The 21,983-nt window shown below is 36.0% G+C and overlaps 3 protein-coding genes across 4 annotated transcripts; 1 reads left to right on the forward strand and 2 right to left on the reverse strand.

Annotated features, from left to right (window-relative positions):
• The first annotated feature begins 1,845 nt into the window (after window positions 1-1,845).
• KMS1 (SNARE associated Golgi protein family) lies at window positions 1,846-7,279 on the forward strand. The gene is made up of 8 exons (XM_086443902.1): window positions 1,846-2,203; window positions 2,937-3,148; window positions 3,309-3,387; window positions 4,857-5,156; window positions 5,266-5,420; window positions 5,581-5,697; window positions 6,209-6,382; window positions 6,701-7,279. Exons 1-8 carry the CDS (start codon window positions 2,128-2,130, stop codon window positions 6,902-6,904), a joined length of 1,317 nt encoding a protein of 438 aa, XP_086300028.1. The 5' UTR covers window positions 1,846-2,127; the 3' UTR covers window positions 6,905-7,279.
• Window positions 7,280-8,429: 1,150 nt separating this feature from the next.
• On the reverse strand, window positions 8,430-12,327 carry LOC147402296 (peptidoglycan-binding LysM domain-containing protein). Of its 2 annotated transcripts, XM_086443904.1 has the most exons (3): window positions 11,576-12,327; window positions 8,906-9,330; window positions 8,430-8,791 (listed from the first exon to the last, which is right to left on the reverse strand). In XM_086443904.1, exons 1-2 carry the CDS (start codon window positions 12,038-12,040, stop codon window positions 8,947-8,949), a joined length of 849 nt encoding a protein of 282 aa, XP_086300030.1. In that variant the 5' UTR covers window positions 12,041-12,327; the 3' UTR covers window positions 8,430-8,791; window positions 8,906-8,946. The 2 variants fall into 2 exon arrangements, with proteins under 2 accessions (XP_086300030.1, XP_086300029.1); XM_086443903.1 differs by lacking the exon at window positions 8,430-8,791 and having other exon boundaries at window positions 8,793-9,330.
• Window positions 12,328-13,799: 1,472 nt separating this feature from the next.
• On the reverse strand, window positions 13,800-19,246 carry AXR4 (alpha/beta-Hydrolases superfamily protein). The gene is made up of 2 exons (XM_086443905.1): window positions 17,975-19,246; window positions 13,800-14,351 (listed from the first exon to the last, which is right to left on the reverse strand). Exons 1-2 carry the CDS (start codon window positions 19,157-19,159, stop codon window positions 14,109-14,111), a joined length of 1,428 nt encoding a protein of 475 aa, XP_086300031.1. The 5' UTR covers window positions 19,160-19,246; the 3' UTR covers window positions 13,800-14,108.
• Between the last annotated feature and the right edge of the window lie 2,737 nt (window positions 19,247-21,983).

Genomic DNA, 21,983 nt, shown 5'->3' on the forward strand with positions numbered 1-21,983 from the left:
ACTCGAGATAGACTTTGATAGAAAGTAAATGAGTGGGGTAGAGGGTAGGAAGAAAAATCTATATCAAGCAATGTGACTAGACTAATACGTAGGAATGACACAAGTTTTTTTCTGCAAATCACAGGACATGTGACAATAACACAAAGACGGAAACCGAAGATCCAATATGGTGTCTCGTTCCTATAATAAAGGTAAGGTGTCTAATTGGTTTGTTTTTGTTGGAGTTTGAAACACCTAGGCTCTTAATCAAGATGTGAACACATCACAATTTTATTTGAACTCTAACAAAAATGTGTCACGTAGACATCTAATGTTGTTATGAGAATGATACATTTGTTCTAGATCGCAACTCCAACACAAAATGCCTCACCCTATCATATCAAGACATAACTTTAACAAGAAACAGCTAAACAAACAAAACAAACGAACTTTTACCTATCCCACTTATCTTTTTTTTGGAGTGAAGAATAGAGGAATCAAAAAAGACAAATGAATATAATAATTTTTTTTTTTTACTCTGTTAAATTAGAGATCGACTTGATTGTATTTTTAAATAACTCTTCTATTAGAATTAAAGACTATTAATATAGTTTTAAAGATCTTAACACAATTTATATAGAAATGCATAGCTTTAAAAGATTTTAAAATATTTATTTATGAGTAAAATTGTTGTATAAGAAAGAGTTGGAAGTACACACGTTTAATAGACATGCATAGTTGCAACAAAGTGGTTTGACACTTTTAATGAATTTATGCAATTTAAAGGAAGAATACAAAAGTAGCTTTCATGAATTTCAAAGTTACCCTAAATAATAATAGTATCATGAGGCCCCATTCATATAAGATAAGTGCATGTTCCCCATAATATTGGATGCATATTGAACATAGATTAGAAAGCCTAGTTTGTATATATGTTTTATCCAACTTTAACGATTTGACTCGTTAAGAATAATGAGTGAGACAATTAAATTCAATCTCTATGAGGATTGGGTGAGATAAGATACCAAGTTTGAAATTCACGTCGAGATCATTATTTTAAAAATTGTAAGATAACAAAATGACTTGTCTAAGGTATCTTTCACAAACTAACATTTTTTTTTTAAATGTGAATTGTCCTTCACATGCTCATCTAATATTTTGAAAAACATGGATTAGATAATGAAAATTTCGCCAAGTCCACTAAGAATAACGAATCTGACTAGCCTTACTAAGAATAACGATAGAGAGAAAAAGGGACCTCCCCCTTATCATGGGTATTCCCACTCTTCGGGTGAGACTTATCCCATGATTACAAGCACTACCCCCTTAGAAAGTCTTACATGCAACTAGTTGAGTTGAGGGTCAATCGGATCCTGAAGGGTAGTTCCAAAGAATTCATTGCTTCGTGGGGTTCTGAAGACTTGACTTACTCTTTCTCAGGTGCTTATCAAGGCTTGGCTTGCCATTGGGCCAATCCCAGTAGAAAAGAGGTTTTACTCTTTCTCATCCATCGTCGAAAAGTTCTCAAGATTCATAATAATTCTTGAACTCTTCCTTTATGCATCTCGATGTCTTTTTGACGGTGGAAGAGGCTTAGTATGGCCTTTTCCATCAATTTGTTAGTAAGGAAAGGATTTCTCAATGATTTATCTGTAAGAGGTGCGAGAGTCAACTCCGTGTTGACGGGGGTTTTAAAACCATGGCAAGGAATCCTATTATTATTATTAAATAAGGATATGTTTTGGATAAACGAAGAAGTTGGGTAGTTTTTAGTCATTTTGGAATGATTAGAAGTGTACTTAAGTTATTTATAGAGTAGAAATAATGATAATTAAGGGTTGAAATTGTAAAAATTACTCTCTCTCTCTCCCCTTCGTAGCTATAAAACCTCTGAAACGATCTTCACGCAGATTTCAGGGCTGGCTCTGCAAGATCTGCGAACCGATAAGGGGGAAAAAAAAAAGACCCATCTTGCAGAGATTTTTATTTGTGTGCATGGATTTAAAATTCATTGATTGATCTGGATCTATCTCTTAGGTTATCGGGAGAGCCTGATTTGTGGTTTTCTAGATTTGTTAGATTAATCATAGTATGTCTGACCAGAGCATTTTCTAGGGTTTCGGATTTTCGCTAGAGCATGTAAGCGAAATGGGATCTGGAAAATCAGAAGCATCTACCTCATCTTCTCAAATGTCATCTGTAGATGCCGATTCGCCAATCTCAGGTGATTGATTCGGTGTTCGATTCTTGTTTCTTCGTTTCAAATTTGGATTTTGATGGTGCAACTTTGTTAGGGTTTGAGTTAGGGTTCAATGAGTTGGCGTTTAGGGTTTCTTCTGTCATAGTTTTGGTTTTTTGATGTAAGCGAGACTCCATTTAACAAATTTATTATTCATGACTGCGAAAAAAAAAAGGTTAAATTTATTAGGAAATTTGCACAAGCATGAACATTAAGGGCCTTGGATGTGAGCAGACATCTGAGATGATTGTTTTATTATAAATTAAAATAGATCACTGTGGAATTCGAATGTCCTGAATCACAATTGATTTAGACATTTGAAGGTAAGAGACCTTATTTTGAATGTTTTTAGTCGTCCAACCTTACAGTCCGAAATGCTCAATGGGCCTACCAGAGTTGCAGTTAGCGCCTTTATGGGTGTCTTCCCTTCCTTGAGAGTCTTTGTTTTGTTTCCTACAATTCTATGTGTGCAGATAATTTTTGGTGTTTGCTCAATGAGAAATAGATAAAAAAAAAAAAGACAATGAATAGTTCATTAGCATGTGCAGGAATGTTCATGATGGAGGTTTTAATTTTAATAGTAATTTTAACCTTGGTTTGTGATCTCCTTTTACTACCAAATAAGGGGAAATAAATAGAACATGTGATAATGTTAAACCATAAATGATCTTTCTCAAAGGTCATCCTGGTTAATATATTTACTTTTTTTTTTTTGCAGAACTTCAAGAGAAGCATCAATTAGAACTAGAAAATTTGACATGGTCAACACAGCCCGGCAACATATTGAAGTTTTTCATTTTGGCGACTGTTCAATACCTGAAGAAATCAATATCATATCTTTTGATGAAAGGTGGATGGCTTTTACTTTTGAGTACTATGTTTTCAGCTCTCGGAATACTGCTTATCACCATTGATGGGCCTCATGAGAAGGTATTTGTTTGATCATATTATGCAAAATATCTTTACAACTTCCTATTTGGTGATCTTTTCAGAAGTTCATCATTTGGCAAGCTTCAGTGAAGTTTTTGTCTGTTTCAAGCATTTTTCTTTATTATAATGCTTTACAAATTTTTATTACATATTTACGCAGCATGTTCAGGAGTTCCTTCAGTATTTCCAATTTGGACTGTGGTGGGTGGCACTTGGTGTAGCATCTTCCATCGGTCTGGGTGAGTGGAATCTACATTCTCGTGTACAAACAATTAATTGCATTAAGTTTTAAGTATTGTTTAGGTGATTTAGTCTTTGGAGCTAAAATGCTTAGCTAGAAACAAACATTTTGACTCCTTATAAGACCAAAATAAATGTATTTTAATATAATTGCTACGTTGAAAATCTTACCTTGTACTCAATTGTCTCTCCATGCATCTTCTATAAGCAGTGCTTCTTCCACTCCAGTTTTTGCTGCTTCCACTTCTTCCTTGGTATTTCATCTAACATAGCTTTTAAAATTTGAAACCATTATTTTATTTTTGATAACCTACCACCAAAAATTGGTCATTCTAACAAAATCTTCTGTGCTTGTGTGATCTTAGTGGATGTGGAGGATGTTTTGTGTCAATAGTGGCTCCACCTATATAGTACCCTATGATGTAGGAGCATCACAAAATAGCCTTCAGAAGTCCATATTGAAATAAAGATGAGCTGAGAATTGAACCTACAAAATTAGTTAGTTTTTATCTTATTTGTTTAGTAGGATTTGTCTTTAATTTTAGTTAGGATTTATTTGATATTAGGTAAATTGGTAAAGCCAGTGAGTGGTATTACTACAAACCTGTGCTTTGTACCCATTTTCACTGACCTACCAACCGAAAAAAAAGAAGGTGGAGTGTAGTAGCCTATGATGCCTTGATATTTATGAATCTACTTTTTTTTTTCTTTCACCGGAAGAAGCCAAAGCAAAGGAACTCAGGCCCCTTTCTTTTATTGACAAGGGACGTGAGTTCCTATTTAAAAGAAAAAAAATGAAGTAAAGAAAAAGAGGAACAATTTTCGCCTGGTTTTTATTGACATAAGAAAAGCATATAACAAAGTACCTAGAGTGTTAATTTGGTAGGTATTTTGACATGAGGATGAAGGACATGTATAGGAGAGTGGTGACTACTGTGAGAACAATTAGTGAAGAGACTAAATAATTCTCAATTAATTGGTTTGTATCAGGGGGTTGGCTTTGAGCCCATATATGCTCATATGCTAGAGCAGGTCACTTCAAATTTGTTGTTTGCAGTCGACGTAGTGTTAGTTGATAGACTAGAAACATAGTCAAAGTAGAAATAGAACTTTAGAGTGCTGTTTTAGGTGTCAAGGGCTATGTAATTAGTACACACCAAACAAAGTTTTTGAAAGAATTAAATGCTTCCTTAGTAATGACACAGAGAAAGGAAGGATCAGTAAAAATTTATGGCCAGGAAAATAAAGAAGCAGTTATGTTACTTACCTTGGTTCTATTATCCATGATAATGTAGAGATTGAGGAGGATGTTGTCAATGAATTTAAAGCTAGATATTAAGGTAGAGATGTGCTATTGGACTGAAGCATCCTTGATGACCTGGAAAACTTGTGCTCATGTTTGGTATGAGAGCAGTTAAATGGAGCACTTAGCAGTTCATTTATTAATATTATCTTTTACTTACTGCAGGATCTGGTTTGCACACATTTGTGCTATACTTGGGCCCACATATTGCCTTGTTTACGTTTAAAGCTATGCAGTGTGGTCGAATAGATTTGAAAAGTGCTCCATATGATACAATACAATTGAAAAGAGGCCCTTCGTGGCTTGATAAGGATTGCTCTGAATTTGGCCCCCCTGTCTTTCCATCAGTACATGGTTCAAGGGTCCCGCTCAGCAGCATATTGCCACAAGTTCAATTTGAAGCTATTCTATGGGGCATTGGAACTGCTCTTGGAGAGCTTCCTCCATATTTTATCTCGAGAGCAGGTATTTTTTTCAATTATATATGGGCATTGGAACCTTAGCACTTAATGCCCCAAATGTGAAACCTTATCACCTTAGTTTGAATGTCATATTAACTTATACTTTGGTGCAGCACGCATATCAGGTAGTAAATTGAATGCCATGGAAGAATTGGATGCTTCCGCAACAGAAGGTGGAGTGGTAGCCAATCAACTAAACAAAATCAAGCGATGGTTCCTTTCACATGCTCAACATCTTAACTTTTTTACAATTTTAGTACTTGCTTCGGTTAGTTTGTGTTCTCACCTATATTCTTGTCTAGTGTATCTTTACCAGCACAAAAGTCGACATTCTTTTATCTGGTTTCCACTCATAATATATACAATCAATTTCTATATGTTTATTTGTGCTTAGCTGAAAAAAGAATTAATTGGACCTTGTTTTTCAGGTGCCAAATCCACTATTTGACCTTGCTGGTATCATGTGTGGGCAATTCGGGATTCCATTTTGGAAGTTTTTCCTTGCAACATTGATTGGAAAAGCAATTATTAAGACTCACATACAGGTTTGTTGAAAGTATCTCTGCTGATTCTTTGGATTTTCCAAAGTTTAAGGCCTAAGTTTGTTTTGCATTGGTTGGATGATCCTAATTCCGTGCAACCCAAGACTGAGTTTGGTCTTCCCTTTGGTTTGATGCTTGCTTTTAAGTGTTGTTAGGTGATCTTATAAATCTCTTAGGTGACAGATTCCTGCTATAAACAGAGTGGAGAATAACATATGTAGACTTTGGTTTCTGACTCATGGAAGCCAAGGTGGTGGGTCCAAATGTTTTGCTTCACAAGTGCCACACATGGGATGTTTCTCTTGGCCACATTCAGAGAGCATAGGTGGCGAAACATTCTCATTCATTTGGGCCCACAACTTCAGCTGCCACATATGAAAACCTGTGTTTTCCTTAGTATGTGGAGAAATCATCTACCCTTATTTCTAACAAAATCACAATCCATTCTGAATTTTAAACCCTTGTGTGTATTGGCTTCTGAGCTACATAATCACTTTGGCTTTCAATTTTGCAGACAATTTTTATCATCTCAGTTTGCAATAACCAACTACTTGAATGGATAGAGAATGAGTTGATCTGGGTGCTTGGCTTTATCCCCGGGCTTTCTTCCATTCTGCCCAATGTCATTGCAAAACTACATCTGGTCAAGGAGAAGTACTTGGCTGCCCCAGTGCCCTCAAATACCACGGTACAGTTATGTTCGTTGTGTTTTGTGTTGCACTCAAATATCTTTATTGGCCTCTTGGATCTGGCATTGTAGCCATCTATATTCACTATTTGATTGACATCATATCGAAAAGGGAAAAAAACACACTTAAAATCTTTAACAAATCGTCTAGTAAAGCTGAGGCATGCCCAGGGAATAACCATCTCATTTTTCAAGGTGTTAAGGTGCCCAAAAAGTACTTTTGCTAGAATCTTTAATAAATGGTTGAATTGTGGTACTTTTTTCTTTTTTACATATATATATATATATCTTCATCTTTCTATAATTTTTGGCCCTCAGGTGAAGAATTGGGATCTGTCTGTTGCTTCAATCTGGAACACTGTTGTCTGGCTTATGCTGATGAACTTCTTCGTCAAGATTGTGATGGCAACTGCACAGAGGTATCTTAAGAAGCAGCAGGACAAGGAATTGATTAAGTTGATAAACAAATTATCGGTATCAGGCCACTCCAACGGTGAGACCAGCAGCCAGCCATGTATCTAACTAGTCGGGGAACTCTTATTTATCTCTTTTCCTGTTAGTACCAAGTGGCAGTAAAAATATTGTCATCATTCAACCAACACCCAAAGCTTCTCTCCGCATTTAAAAAAAATAAAAAAAAATTCCTATCATAGTTTCTATAGAAAACAAACATGAAAGGAAATATAAGGGAAGGGGAAGGTGCAGGTTTATTTAGGTTTGTGTTAGGGAAGCAGTATTTAGGGTGGTGGTCATGTATTAGAGAGCACTGATTGTTAATTACTGTGGGAATTGGAACTTTGGACTCACTATTCTTTGGGCAATGCAACACAATATTTATTTGCCCAATACTTTGCGCAATTTGGAAGATTTATCATCAGAAACTCGGTTCTTATTTTATTTTATTGTTTTATATTATATATGTTGTAGTTTAACCCCACCTATCATCCTCAATGCTTTCTGTGATCTGCAAAATGAACCATGTTTTTCCGGTAAGTTCTTGATCTATATCTTTCAGGTAAGGTGAGTCTTTAGAGCTTTTCAATCCCAATGAACGGTCAGTATTCATTTTATGAGATGGCAAAGTTTGCATTGGGCAATGTAAAAGAAAAACTACAGTGGGGGGCGGAAGGGAGGTGGGGTGTATTGTGTGCTTTTTTTTTTTTTCTTTCTTTAATTAAATTAGGTGTATGAGCAAACACATGCATCAGAAGGGTTTTTAAAGATTATAAAATTGAATTTTTTTTTTTTTAAGCTTTGAAAACTAACAACACCATGATTATAAGGTCGATAGTTTTGCAATTTTTATTGAGGTCATGTATGAGATCCAAATTTAATGAAGTGGCAAATCATTTTCTTAGGGGAAGGGGTGAGAAGATTTGCTGCCTCAAGCGGCAAATTCCGTGAGTGTGGAATGTATGTGTTGTCTTTAGTATTTGTTTTCACTCAAAAAAACACTGTTAAATTTCAATTTTCTATGGCAAATTATTTTCCTTAAGAGTTTGTGGCTGCAAATTATTTTCCTTACGTGTGTGATTCGTAGATTTTTTTTTTTGACAATCCCGTCCACGTATTGGTGAATATTTGAGATAGATAACACTTCTACGGATGACATCACCTTTTGACTTTGACTTTGGTCTAATGTGGAAGGCTAATCCTAGATTACTTTTAACCACGTCTTTTAATCTAATATTAAACCTCACGCTGTCATGCACAAACCATAAATAAATTTTCTAGTTAAAAGAGTTATCTTCTACTTATTCAAAATCCAATGTTGTTAGTGAGGTTTGAAGGTTAAAGGTAATAGAATTACAAGGATTAAGAACAAAAATTTCCCTGGAAGGTCAAAGATGATGGGCATGTCTAAATCACCTTGCACCTTGCTAAGATGCTCGTAACCATTAAGTCATTGAATGCCCAACCTTGAAGGTGACAGCTCGCTAAGTTCTACGACCCCTTCAATAGCTTACTAATATTAAAATATATTTATAAAAAAAATGCCCAAACCAAACCACGAGAGCTATTTAGATGTGCAGACAAAACCCCCCCCACCATTTTTGCCTTCTTTCACTACCATATTGTATATCCAAACGACTGATAGCACCACCATACAACATTAATCTCCCGCTCTAATCTCTCTCTCTCTTGGATGCCTTCAATTCCAGGCATGTACGAGTTCATCATCTTTCAGATGGCTCTCTATATTTCTTGAAGAGAGCTGCTATTAGAACACACGAGAATTCATATGTAGTGCTTAATTTCAAAAGGATGGTGTGTTTTAAGTAAAAGTTGGTGTGGCAATAGAATTTCTCATCTCGAACTCTTGAAAGAAGAAGAATAAAAACCTCAAATATAATCAAGTGACATGAATTCGCACTTCTTTTCTTCCTTGAAAATAGCAGTCAATAATATCTACAACAACACAAACAACAAATTCCATTTATGGAAGTGTGATAATATGTACAAGATCCATCATTCAATGGTATACAGAACCAACAATGATAATATTGTTGCTAGATTGCTTACCTCATCCCAAGTATTCAGAAATACTTCATCTCTATAACAAACTAAAGCAATCTAACCTCCTGCTGTTCCCACCTAAGATCTTCTGAGAACTCTGAGAAAGCAGCCCGGGGGTCACCCCTTGAAATGGACAAGTAGTATTCAGCGGTTCCATCATCCACTTGCATGCTTCTCTTCATAGATTCAATTATCCTCCTCTTGCCTCTGTTAGTGGTAGTTGTGCTATTTGATAAACAGCTGAGCTTTGGATCAGGGCCGCTGCCCTCCAGATACAATACTGCGACTTCCCTCTTTGCGTGGGTATCTAATTCTATGTAACAGGTGCCATTGAGAAGAAGCTCTGGTTTGCTTACAGGGATTAGCAACCTCTCCCTTGAGTGTATGCCGTGGTCACTCATCATATTGTTTAATCGCTTTATGCCCATCACCTGTGCATGCAAAAGATAATTCTCTAAAATGTCACCGTTCAGTAACTTTGGTTGAAACAAAGCTTAACAGATTTCAAACTGTTATTGAATAGATCACCTCCCAATGAAGTCGGCAAATGTAAATGTTAAGGTGAGGCAATTGCAAATGTGGAGGTTGCTCTTCAATGCTATATATTAGATGGGTAACGAGTAAGGTGGCTTCATCTCCAATGTAAATCATTTGCCATTTTGTTATTGTTACATCTATACATAAAGAACAAGAAGGAGATGTGTTGGAGAGAAGGAAAGGAGCATAGGGATACGAAGGGTGCTAAGTGGGGATGTTCTAAAACTCTTTCTTGATCCGAGATCCATTTTCATAGAACCAAGGTCACTAATATCCCTTGTATATACAACTAACCTCGTTAAGAATGAAATTCATTTTGAGTTATAAAATGAAAAACTATTTTAGAGGAGAGAGAAAATCTTTGAGTTTGCTCAGCCAATGCAAAAGTGTAAAATATAATACTACATGCACATTGTACACATAGGACAAATATTCTTAGACCTACAACATAAAATCCCAACCCCATTGTAGTTTCAAAAGGAAGGAAAAACATATCCATTTAAGAAGGTTGGTGTTGGTGGTAATTTTGTAAATTTATGTTAAACTTGGGGCAAGTATATACAATATGATATCTTATGCTAACACAATGGTTGCAAGCAATCTCCTACTCATATAACACTTACAAAGATAGAGTCAGTAATAACCGTAAAGTTGGAAGTATACTAAAGTTATGTTTCACCAATAAAAAATCTCTTAAAGGGAGCCCTCATAAGAGAAAGTCATTTGAGATGGTTTGAGAATGTTCAACAAAGGCCTATTACAGCTCCAATTAGAAAAAATATTTAAGTTGAAGGTGCTAAAAAAGTGAGAAAAAGACCCAAAAGAACATGAATAAAGATAGTGAAAACAAAAATATGAACTCATATTCAATACATAAGACTCTTTGGTTCTCTATGCTAGCCAACATCTTTTATTGAAAACAATTTGAAATTTGTTAGGCTTTGTTTCAACCAAGATTAGAAATGGCTTCGAGAGTTTCTTCTTCATCCAAAAATCACTTCATGAACAGACTTTGATTCAAGGACATGCAACCAAAGTAGAGCTCACCAAGACTAGGCCCAAAGCTATGATGCTCATAATAAAGCTTCTAAGATCTTCATACAACCTCAATCTCTAATTTACCCAGCGTAAGTATCTAAAGCCCTTTAATACCTTCTCAATTTTACAAATGAACCCCCAACCCGACCTTCTGCAATCAATGTAAATAAGAGTTTATTTATCGAAAAAGAAAAATGTAAATAAGAGTCCAGTCTAGTCCCCTCTTTGATCTGTATACTTGTCATGTATTCCCCTCTGCTAAAGATTCTTGAGACCATTTTCAACGTAAAACTGGAATATCTCTCTCCATGGCACAAATTCACACAACCATATCTGATTGTTTCAAAACATCCCCCTACTCCACCATCTGGCGTTTATGCCCTAGACCCTTGCAGTAGTCCTTCATCACATCCAAACACGCCATCATTCTTAGAAAGAAAGAAGACTGATATGGGTAAGGAGCAAATTCTCATAAAGGATATGTTTCCCCCTAAAAAATCGAATGAGCTTCTCCAAGTGGATAAATTCTCTCTTGAACCTCAAAACAAATGGGTTCTAAAGATAACTTATTTGAAAGACAATACCAAATCTGATCAGGTTTTCAACTTCAATTTAAAATAAATGCCCTTGGAACCCAAATTTCCTTCAAATTTATTCGAATATAGTCCCCACAACACCCATAAACAAACAAAATTAAATTTCTTCTGAACCATCTGAGGGAAAAAACTTGTTATCACCCACAATTCAAGCCAAAAAAAAGTGAACTGTAGCTTTGGTAATCAAATACTGATCATAAAAAATCTTTCCTTCAAACCTACTTCAAATTTATTCAAACACAGTGATCATCATTCCCCCCATAACACATTAACAACCATGAACAAACAAAAATTAAATTTCTTAGCAATCTGAGAGAAAAGCTTATGATCATCAACAATTCACGCCAAAAAGGTAAACTATAGCTCTAATAATGAAATACTGAAAACAAAAAATAAATCTTTGTCCATTTTCAATTTTCATTCCGATTTCCAACTCATGTCGATCGAAGCGAAAACATCCAAGAAGTTAAAAAAAAAAATGCGGGAAAAGAAAGATAAACGAAACCTGGACGGCATATTTAACGGCGAGGCTAGCAACAGTGTCACTGCGCACCAGACGGTGAGAGATTGCGAATCGATCAAGACTGTTGTAACGCCAGAAACTCCGTGAAATCGGAATCCCGATAACGTCCTTCAATTTCCATGGGGATTTGAAGGATCTAATGAGAATCTCTCGATCCGAAGCGACGGACTTCCAGAGGCGGCAAACGCAGGCCGCCCGAGCGAGGTCTGGAACCGGTAAACGCTCGAAGATGCTTCGGAGAATGTCTCTGCAAATTAGGGCAGAGAAATTCGAATTCATCGGAGAGATGACGATGTCGAAGGTATTGGCTCCGGCCATGGCGTCGGAAATTTCTCCGGAGAAGTCTAGGGTTCCAGTAGGTCTCTGGAGATTTTCTAGGGTTTCAATTGATTGGTTGAGGATGAGTTGTTTGAAGATGTCATCTTCTTCGTCGCAACAACATCCCATCGATCGATCAAGAGAGGGCGACGTTGCGCTAAAGGTAGATAAGATGAGCTGTGTTGTTGTCAGCCCCGATGGACGTCATCCTAGGGCCTAAAAAGTAGATATTCCAAAGGAGTAACAACACATCAATGGTGTGGACATTGGGACGACTGTTTTGCCGAGGCTGACATTTTCCTATTATTTTTAAAAGAATCCTTAAATTTCGTATAATGCGTCATACGCAGCTGCCGTACCTAATGTGCAGCTTTGCCGTGTTTAATAAAAGCGAAAGTTAGCAGAGACTGTAGAGAGAAGTTTCCGTTTGGGTGGTTGTGTAGTGCGTGCGAAAGTGTGATTTATAGTGTACAGCTAGGCATCCGTATAATTTTTTTACCTACTAAACCTCACTTTATCAAGAACGTTACGCAGCAAACCTGAAGTGGAATCCACGTCATAAATTTTAATTTTTTACAGTTAATTTGTTACTTAATATACCTTGAAGTGAATTCTAACCGCATTAATTTGTGGTGTTCAAAAATATGATAAAATTCTAATAATTTAAAAATAATAATAATAATTTTCACTGTTAAATTTTAATTTTAATTTTAAATATGTAAGTTTGATATCCATTTTCACCTTAATTTTCCTCATTAGAATCTGAGTTTTTATATCCAATCTAGAAGTATGTGTTGTTGTATTATTAATTTGATTGTCCATATAAGGTCAATGATCCTAATAAGATTTGAAATCTTATTAAATTAGTCATGGTAGTATGATTCATAAAATAAGGTTTGTGTCATTAACAAACTAAATAAAATAAGATAATTTTTGTAATAAAATTACAACAGATAAGTCTGCCCCGTTAAATCTCTCCTCTTTTATGTATCTCAAGGAAATAAACTTGTTCTATATGTACTGCCACATCCGCATAGTAATTAACAGTGTCCATGAATGTCTATGAGGTGGCTTGTATGATCAAATATTCCCTTCTTCATCTTCTTTAAAAGAGAGGATGGTAAGGCCCTTTCTCAATGGCAATTTTAAATCCAATAAGTGATGAGAGTCGTAAGTTATGTGTTCGATATCTAGTATGGGCAATATTTTCTCAGGGTCATCCACGAGAGTGTTCCCTCACTTAACTAGTGCGTGTGATATGTGCACGTTGCACATGCCCAAGAGAGATCTCATATGCCTTGGGTTCAAAGTCCTGAGACCTCGTCATAATAAAAAGAAAACAAGACATTAAAATCTTTTACAATTCTCTAAAAGAAAACATTAAAATATGAGAAGAGCTATACTGATCTTTATAGAGGCCTAAGTCCATTTCGAAGCCTAGTGGAGTTTGATTGTGACACGCTCCTCCACTCGTGTCGATGTCCTCATTGATGCAAACTCATAGTTGGCATAAAAAAGATCTTTTGCCACTCGATGGGATTGCACATACGCCCCTTCCGGAATCGACAAGAACCCGAATTGAAAAAAATATAGTAATTATGGTTTTGATTTTCTTAGGAACTGAATCCAAACCGATCCATTGAAACCCATATCCCACACCAAAGGAATCATAATCATCTCAGCTGATTTATTAAAAATTTGGCCGAGTAGATTGATTTAGTATTTTTCATATAAACTAACTAAGCTTTTAAGGGCTACGAATGTTGACTTGAATGTGCAGGGAAAACTGGCTGTAGCTAATTAACAAAAAAATTTAATAAGGTTTCCAGTCTAACTAATATAATTCAGAGATTGAAAATGGTTTTTATTTATAATAATTCTGAGCTAATTTAATAAACTTGCTCACTATATTAAATTTAGAGAATCCAGCAAGACAAATACCTTGAAATATTAAGTTTGAGCTACATACAATGATGTATATAAAGCACCATAAAAATGTAACAGAAGTAACAAACCAATAAAGCTGTGAAGCTCCACGAGACGATCACTACCTGTTCGGATAAGTGTTAAGCTCATCAGATGAGAATCTTGCACATGAATCACACACAAACGAAGCTTCTCAAACAGTTTTGGCACCCAAAGAGAACAATCTCTCAAAATCCAGCAATTTAAGTCAAGTTTGAGAGGAAGAAACAGATTAACTGCCCCATCCATGATCGAGTCCATATGCATCCATGTAGCCAGGTGTATGAACATGACTATGATCCCCATGGTGGTCATGGCTGTCACCATGATGATGATGGTCACCACCTGCTTTTGCTTCATCGAACATTTTCTGAATATGTTCGGGCAAGGGTTCTTCCTCAACTTGTCTAATAGATTTTGGTAATGAGGATACAAATTGAGTGATACGTTCGGTTATCTCGTTCGCTGCATCTTCCTGACATCATCGACCAACTACCATCATGGACATGTACAAATATAAAAAAAATGTAGTAACATTACAGTATCAAACTCGTTTATTCGTCTAATCAATTACATGTAAAACTCCATCCCTTACATATTCTCCTTAGAGTGGATGATATGAAGAAAACAGTATATATGTAATAACTTGAACCCTGACATGTTTGTCAGCGTCAAACACAGTAAAGGATTTTAAAACAAGAATCATCTGTAGCACGAATCGGTGATGGAAGATCATTAATTCAGATCATCCTAAGGATGAGCCACAGATGGACTTGATCGTAAACAAGAAGATATAGTGGCCCTAAGATTGTAATCATATGGTAATTGTTTGTTTGTTTTTTGCATTTTTTTATTCGCATAATTTGTTCAAATATTTGGGTTTGGCTGAATGAATTATGTTCATCCCCTCATTTCTGTGTCCAGAGTGGGTCTTCTTTAATTGAAAGTGTCCATATCCACTTTCACTACCCATCCACATTATTTTGGGTCTTACTCTTGCTCTTGTAACGGCTTCATCTTGCTTGTATATTTCTTCTGAGTCTGTAATCCACCTTCATTGAACATGCTTAAACCCTATCTATTGTCTTTCCCTTATTTTATAACCCTAGTGGAAGCACTCCTACATTTTCTCAATTGTGTTCATTTTTTTTTTAAGGTAATAGCATAGGGTTAGCGGTTAGCAAATAAAGTTGAGTTCAAGGGGATTTGAACCTAGGGCGAGGGAACAACACTCCACACGTCTTACCACTTAGCTAATGGTAAGACATGAGAAGTTGTGCTCATGGTCTAGTTTTATCCTTCTTAATATTTGCACTCAACCATCTCAACACTCACTTAATGTGAGGTGGGAGTGTACAGTAGAAGCATAAACATTTTTCATGTGACCATTTTACAAAGTAAACCTACAACCTAAGCCTTCTACATACGTGGTAAAATTGATTAGTTGAATAGTATTCTCCAACGCAACACAAAGAACTCTTCTCCACATCGCCCATCCAATAAAGTTTTATCACTTTCAACAATAAAAACTCCGATAGTCTATAACAAATGTCATCACTCCAACTTTCTTTCTTGACCACCTGGTGTTCTCCATCATTTTCTTCAATTATTCCTGATTCTTGCTCTTTGTTTAATTTAGTAATTTCTTTAAGAAATAGTTATCAATATGGGTATAAGTAGTCAAATCAGATCACCATCTTCTTCTCATTCTCTTGTTTTAGTTCACTTTTTCTTTTTTTTTTCTACTTCAAATGTTGACATTACTAATTTAAACAACTCCTCTTCCTCCACATTTATATATATATACTTTTGATGAAATTAACACATCCGACAATAGTAAATTACCACCACGACTTCTTCTAATGAGATTTTATCTTAACAGACTTAATTTCGACTAGCAGGATTATTCTTAACCTCTTTTCTATAATTTGGACCAATGAATATTGGTCTTGGATTGAGGAGCATTTGAATATTGTCACTTAGCGTCCTTCATAGCCCTATGCTCCCATTTTCTTCATTTCCAACACACCTCCCTCTCATTTTCAATGATAATGAAAGGATTAATAGCTTGGTTTACATGAGAGATGGAGCTTCCTTACTCACTATCCATCAAATATGGCATAAAAAGACCACTATGCTCGCATAGCCTTACCTTCACATCATATTTGGTGACTGACTCCACTAGGGAATTAATAGTATACTTGATCATCTCCAGGGAAGTTTCATCAAAATAAGAAGACATAAGGCAAAAAGAGGAGGCAGTGGTCTTAAATGAGGATGAGAGTTTCGGTGTAAATCAAGATGGAAAAATGAAGTCACATATTGATTATGTAATCTTGGAATAAGGACTGAAGAGGATGAGCACTTTGCTTGCATTTGGAGGCCTGTTGTAAGTGAATGGATGACTTGGAAATTCGCAACTTTACAAGACTTCTACACATTCCCCGCGTAGATAGAGATATAAACCAGAGGCCTTCCACATTACTTGATTGAACACAAGTAGATAGAGCAATTTTAGCGTTGGGGTGATAAATTGAGTAATTTTAAGATTGAAGTCTCTCATTTTGTAAAGCGCCCAGTTAGAAGATCGAGTTTAGGAAAGAGCATAAACACAAGAAGGCCAGTTTTGAAAATTGCTGCCCTTTAAATAGAAAGCTAAAATTTCTAATGTTGAAGACAAAACTCTTCAAATTATGAGTTTGGAGATGCGTTGTTTGCATTTGAGTTATGATATTAGCGATCAAGTTTCTTTGACTAGTAAGTGCGTATAAGTATTTTTCAACCAATCAAATTTTACCACGCATATACAAGGTTTAGGCTGTAGAGTTCACTTAGTATATAATCACAAAAATGATTATTTTCATTTATACAATCCACTCACGATTATCAATCACTGAATATTATAAAAATAAAGAGATATCTTGCAACATTGTGAGAAGATATCTATATTAAATATAACTACCCAAGTTTAACGTGAATTTACTAAATTACCATCAACCTTATTAAATGATACTCCACATGTTTTCTTCTCTTCAAGATTACAATACAAAAGTAGTATTTTGGAGGTACTAGAATCTTTGTCCAATGTGACCAAAGTGCATGTTGTACTTTTACACTTTTGCATAGGTTGATCAAAACCAAATATGATTGGCCCTATAAAACATCACATTCTCTTAAAAAGTAACTTTCATTCTCTCCCCCATCTAAACTAGTTTTTTTTACTTTTAAAATTTTATCTTCAAATGTAATTTTGTTTTAAATTCTCTCATTCAAGAGGGCAATGCCCCGTAAATAATTTATAGACGCTACCCAAAATATTGATCAGCCTGGAATCTATTCTTTGTTATTAATGAAGTTTTATTTTACCAACTAAAAAAAACCTAAGAGGCCATCAAGAAAAAAATCCTCCAACAAAGCCCTCATGAAATTTATTGCTTCTCCAATCAAGGAAATCCTCATGAAAATAACTCTTCCATGAATTTCATGAAACTTTCCCTATAATTTACCAACATCTTTGATAGAAAAAGATTGGAAATCCATTAGTGCCAAGGGCCTTGTCACCACCAGGTTTTGACATAGCTTTAAGAGCTCTTTCACATCAAGAAAAACTTTGGTATTGGAACATGCAATCAAAGTTGAGCTCATTAACACTAGGCATGAAGATGTGTAGCTCATAGTAAAGTTTCTAAAATCTTCCTAGAACCTCAATCTGACTTTTACCCAAGCTTTATATCCACGACCTTCCCATTAACCTTCTCAACTGTACGGATGAACCTCCAACCCTAGCCTTCTACCATCGAAGTAAGCTAATCCAGTCTAGTCCCTATCTATGACCCCTATAATTGTGATGGCACCATATGTGATCCAAAGCACTTGCACAATCTACACTAGAATAATTCATTTTCGACCATGGCCGTACAAGACGTGACATGCTCACAAATCACAAAATAAATATTGATGTGTTGGTGCCAAGATCACATTGGGTACCATACAGGATTAGCAACATTCAATCTTAATGGCATCAATTTGATCATATATTTTCTCAAGCAACAAAAATAAGCTAAAACTATTTTCAGAGCGTTACAAAACAAATCATACCTGAGGCCATCGCCCACCAGAGTGCATAACAAAGGTTGCTTGTGGAAGAGCATCGGCAACTAGACGTCCCTCTTTGCTCCATTCTTCAGTCCAATTACCAGACCAAAGCACCTGCACTGGCACACCTTTCACCGCCTCCGAACCAGCCCACTCCCCCAAATCAAAGCTATAATTCAAACCCTTCCCTATACTAACAACAGCTCTCCTTCCATCCCTACCGTTCAAAAGAATCCTATGAGCCTCAGCAACCGACATCTCAATCGATCTTGAACAATATAATCGAAGAAGCCCAACATAAACAACTGAAAACCCCAACACAAACTCTCTAACAACCGGCATTTCCAACATCCACAATGGCAAAGCCATCGATTTGGATGTAGAGTCAACAAGGGTTAAGCTCCTAACTAATCCTGAATTCTCCAAAATCCAATTTGAACTCATTCCCAAAGCCGAATCGTGCAAAACTAAGTGCACGGGTGCAATATTAATTGTATCGATCACTTGCCCTATAATTCGACCCATCTCCACTGATCCCAATTTCAAGGGTTTAACACTCTTACTCGTAGAAACCCTAATTTCATTTTCTTCATAAGGGATCCTCCCCGTTTCAACAAGTTGATCGAACCCCCAAAATAAACCTTTCTCCTTAATATCATTGTAAATATCCCAAATCCCACCCAAAACCCCGCCCCATCTCTCATCCTCCTCCAATGCAGACTTGTCGGAGAAACCCGAACCAGGAAGATCGATCGAAACTGCATGAATCCCGTTCAAACTCAGCGATCGAATCACATGGCGGAAAGAATAAGAACTACAACCCAATCCATGGATCAATACTACGGTTTCTGCGTCTCTAGGTCCTTCTTCGATTGTGAAAACTTCGATTGGAGGACTATTAGGGTTTATTTGGACCTTGATTGTTTTACCTTTGGAGTAATGGAGGCGCAGATCTGTGGGTAAGCTCAGAAACCATGATTTATCGTCTTGTGGGGTAAGAGAAGAGAGAGAAACGAAGATTATAGTGATGAGAGATACCAAAAGAGTGAAATAAGCCCAGAAGACAAATGGGTTAGCTGTAGAACTGACGGAAGTTCTTGGTTTTGAAGATGAGATGGGTTTATGGGTTTCCTTTGAGGGTTTTGGTTCTGTATTATCTTCCTCTAGTTCCTCTGTTATGATCGCCATTAATGGAGTTTTGAAGCTTTGGAGAAACTCAGAAACAGATGAAAGGCTTTCGAAATTTGAAAGCTCGAAATGATGACTCCGAAAGAATTCTTACAGACTATAAACTGTAAAGTGTAAACTGTAACTATAAAGTAGGGGCATTTCTGGAAAAAAAAATGTGAGAACTGTCGGGCGTGATTGAGGAATGATCTCCTACAACACGTACTATTTTATGAAATTAGGACCCGACCATTTATTGTTGTAGATGTGATTAACTTAACCCCAACATCTTGGAATGTCCTTTACAAATATCTTAAGGTACAGAGCACTTTCAATAATATATTCAAGTATAAAAAAAAATTTGTTAATGCCGTAGACCCACACATCACACTTACCAGGTAAGTGAAGGTACACTCTTGCTCGTGGCTCTTAAAGAATTGATGCTCATATTGAATATCGAACTCGCGACAAATGAACATTAACTACTTATTAATCTAAAATTGCCATTGAGCCAATCTTAGGGGTTTTCAAATATCAATTTTATTTTTATATGCCTCATTTGCTTACTTATTTCATCTTCGCTACTCTCTTTTGCCAAAATACCTCTTTTATAATTTAAATTGACAACTTTTAAGAAAATAAATATATTTTATTTAATAAATTTTGTATTGAAAAAGACAATCATGAATCCATTATTGTCCATAATTATTATATTTTCACTTGCCTATGTCCATGGATTGGTTGTATCTTTTTGTACTATTTATTAGTAATTCCAATAATTAATATATGTTTTAAGGGTCCCTATCCGTGGCCAACAGTTTGGCAAACATTTTGGCAAACACTTTTTCAAAACATGGGTTAGAGGTCTTGGAATGGGCTGATTTTTGGTGAGGATGATCTCTACGGTGAGGAGATCATCCTCACCAAAAATCAGCTCATTCCAAAACTTCTAGCCCCATTTTACAAGTTGAAAAATCGTGAACCGTCCATTTTTTGTAAACCATTTTTGATGAGGTTAGAAGTTTTGGAATGAGCTGATTTTTGGTGACGATGATCTCCTCACCGTAGAGATCATCCTCACCAAAAATCAGCCCATTCCAAGACCTCTAACCCATGTTTTGAAAAATGTGTTTGCCAAAATGTTTGCCAAACTGTTGGCCATGGATCGCTACCCATGTTTTAATGATTGGAGCTCTTCTAGTTCGAAGGTTTTAGATTAATTTTATAATTTCAGTAATAATTTAAAAAAATTCATTATTACAATATTGTCACACCAACATTTCAGTGCAATACTATTTGTTTTTTAGGACATACATCACTAATAATTATTTTTAATAAAAATCTTAATATGATGGGTAGAATGGAAATCTTCATGAACTGTGAGTTTCTAACATTTCAGAAGTGAATTCCCATATTTTGAGAAAGGTACTTGGAGAAAGATTGAGAGCGGGAGCGGCACTCCTAAATCCTAGCAAAAGAATTGGGTCACTAAGAACTTAACACGACCCAAAATCATGTTTAGAATGGATTCTTTGGGTTTGGACCTAAAATTGTGAATCCGATTTATATGAATTTATAAACGATAACTTATAGGGAAATGTTCAGCACCCTAAGTTTTACCACACACTTTAACAAACGTTTTTTGTCCTACATGGGTTAGAAGTTTTGGAATGGGCTGATTTTTGGTGAGGATGATCTCTATGATTAGAAGATCATCCTCCCCAAAAATCAGCCCATTCCGAAATGTTTAGCCCCATATTTACAAGTTGAAAAATTGTGGACCGTCCATTTTTTGTAAATCATTTTTGATGGGGTTAGAAGTTTTGGAATGAGCTGATTTTTGGTGAGGATGATCTCCTCACCATAGAGATCATCCTCACCAAAAATCAGCCCATTCCGAAACTTCTAACCCATGTAGGACAAAACGCGTTTGTTAAAGTGTGTGGTAAAACTTAGGGTGCCGAACGGGACCCTAACTTATATACAAATATGCAATCCCAGCCATTCAAACATGAAATCCAAATATTAGGATTTGTCCCAAGTATCCCCTGAATTTGTGTGTCGTCCCACGTTTTATAGTCCAATGGACTAGTATTATCAGATCCAATCCGGTTGGTCTTGGTCCAACATCTGCTCCATACTTTTCTTTTATACCAGATTATTCAAAGAGTCGTGATGGGTGACACAGGATTTACTGTGATTCTCACAATTCTGATGTGGACATACATACATAACCGTACATGATTTTTACTTGTATCGCGAGGAAACACATCTATAGTTATGTCCACATCCCACGTCAGACTTGTGAGAATCACAGTTAATACCCTGTGTCATTCCAGCATTTTTCTTATTTATTCAAAAGATCTCCCATTATCCAATCAAATATTACTCGTATCTCGAAGAAACACATCTTTGGGCATGCACATACCACCAAGTTTAAATGTCTCCCCGTGTGTCCCCCACTGAAGTCACTCCAGCATTAATCTATGATCTTTGATCATTATCTTGGAAGTTTATATATATATATATATATATGGGTAGCGTTCAATGGCTAACTTTTTGGCAAAACATTTTTCAAAACATGAGTTAGAAGTTTTGGAATGGACTGATTTTTGGTGATGATGATCTCCTCACCGTAGAGATCATTCTCACCAAAAATCAGCCCATTCCAAAACTTCTAACTCATGTTTTGAAAAATCTTTTTGCCATTCTACGTGAGGTGATCATCATCACCAAAAATCAGACCATTCCAAAACTTCTAACTCATGTTTTGCCAAAAAGTTTGCTAAACAGTTTGCCATTCTACATGACTCTATACATATACATATATATATATAAGGGGGGA

Source organism: Akebia trifoliata, chromosome 5 (assembly GCF_017979445.1).
Source record: "Akebia trifoliata isolate Shusen 1 chromosome 5, ASM1797944v1, whole genome shotgun sequence".
In the NCBI taxonomy this organism is placed as follows: Eukaryota; Viridiplantae; Streptophyta; class Magnoliopsida; order Ranunculales; family Lardizabalaceae; genus Akebia; species Akebia trifoliata.

Bases quoted from the DNA above. Each gene is read 5' to 3' on its own strand.
- LOC147402296 (XM_086443904.1), bottom strand. From the start codon at position 12,040: ATGGGATGTTGTTGCGACGAAGAAGATGACATCTTCAAACAACTCATC. The intron at 9,331-11,575 runs GTTTCGTTTATC...TTGCATGCACAG, and splicing joins CCGTTAAATATGCCGTCCAG to GTGATGGGCATAAAGCGATT.
- KMS1 (XM_086443902.1), top strand. From the start codon at position 2,128: ATGGGATCTGGAAAATCAGAAGCATCTACCTCATCTTCTCAAATGTCA. The intron at 2,204-2,936 runs GTGATTGATTCG...TTTTTTTTGCAG, and splicing joins TGCCGATTCGCCAATCTCAG to AACTTCAAGAGAAGCATCAA. The intron at 6,383-6,700 runs GTACAGTTATGT...TTTGGCCCTCAG, and splicing joins CAGTGCCCTCAAATACCACG to GTGAAGAATTGGGATCTGTC.
- AXR4 (XM_086443905.1), bottom strand. From the start codon at position 19,159: ATGGCGATCATAACAGAGGAACTAGAGGAAGATAATACAGAACCAAAA. The intron at 14,352-17,974 runs GTATGATTTGTT...CGATGATGTCAG, and splicing joins CTGGTGGGCGATGGCCTCAG to GAAGATGCAGCGAACGAGAT.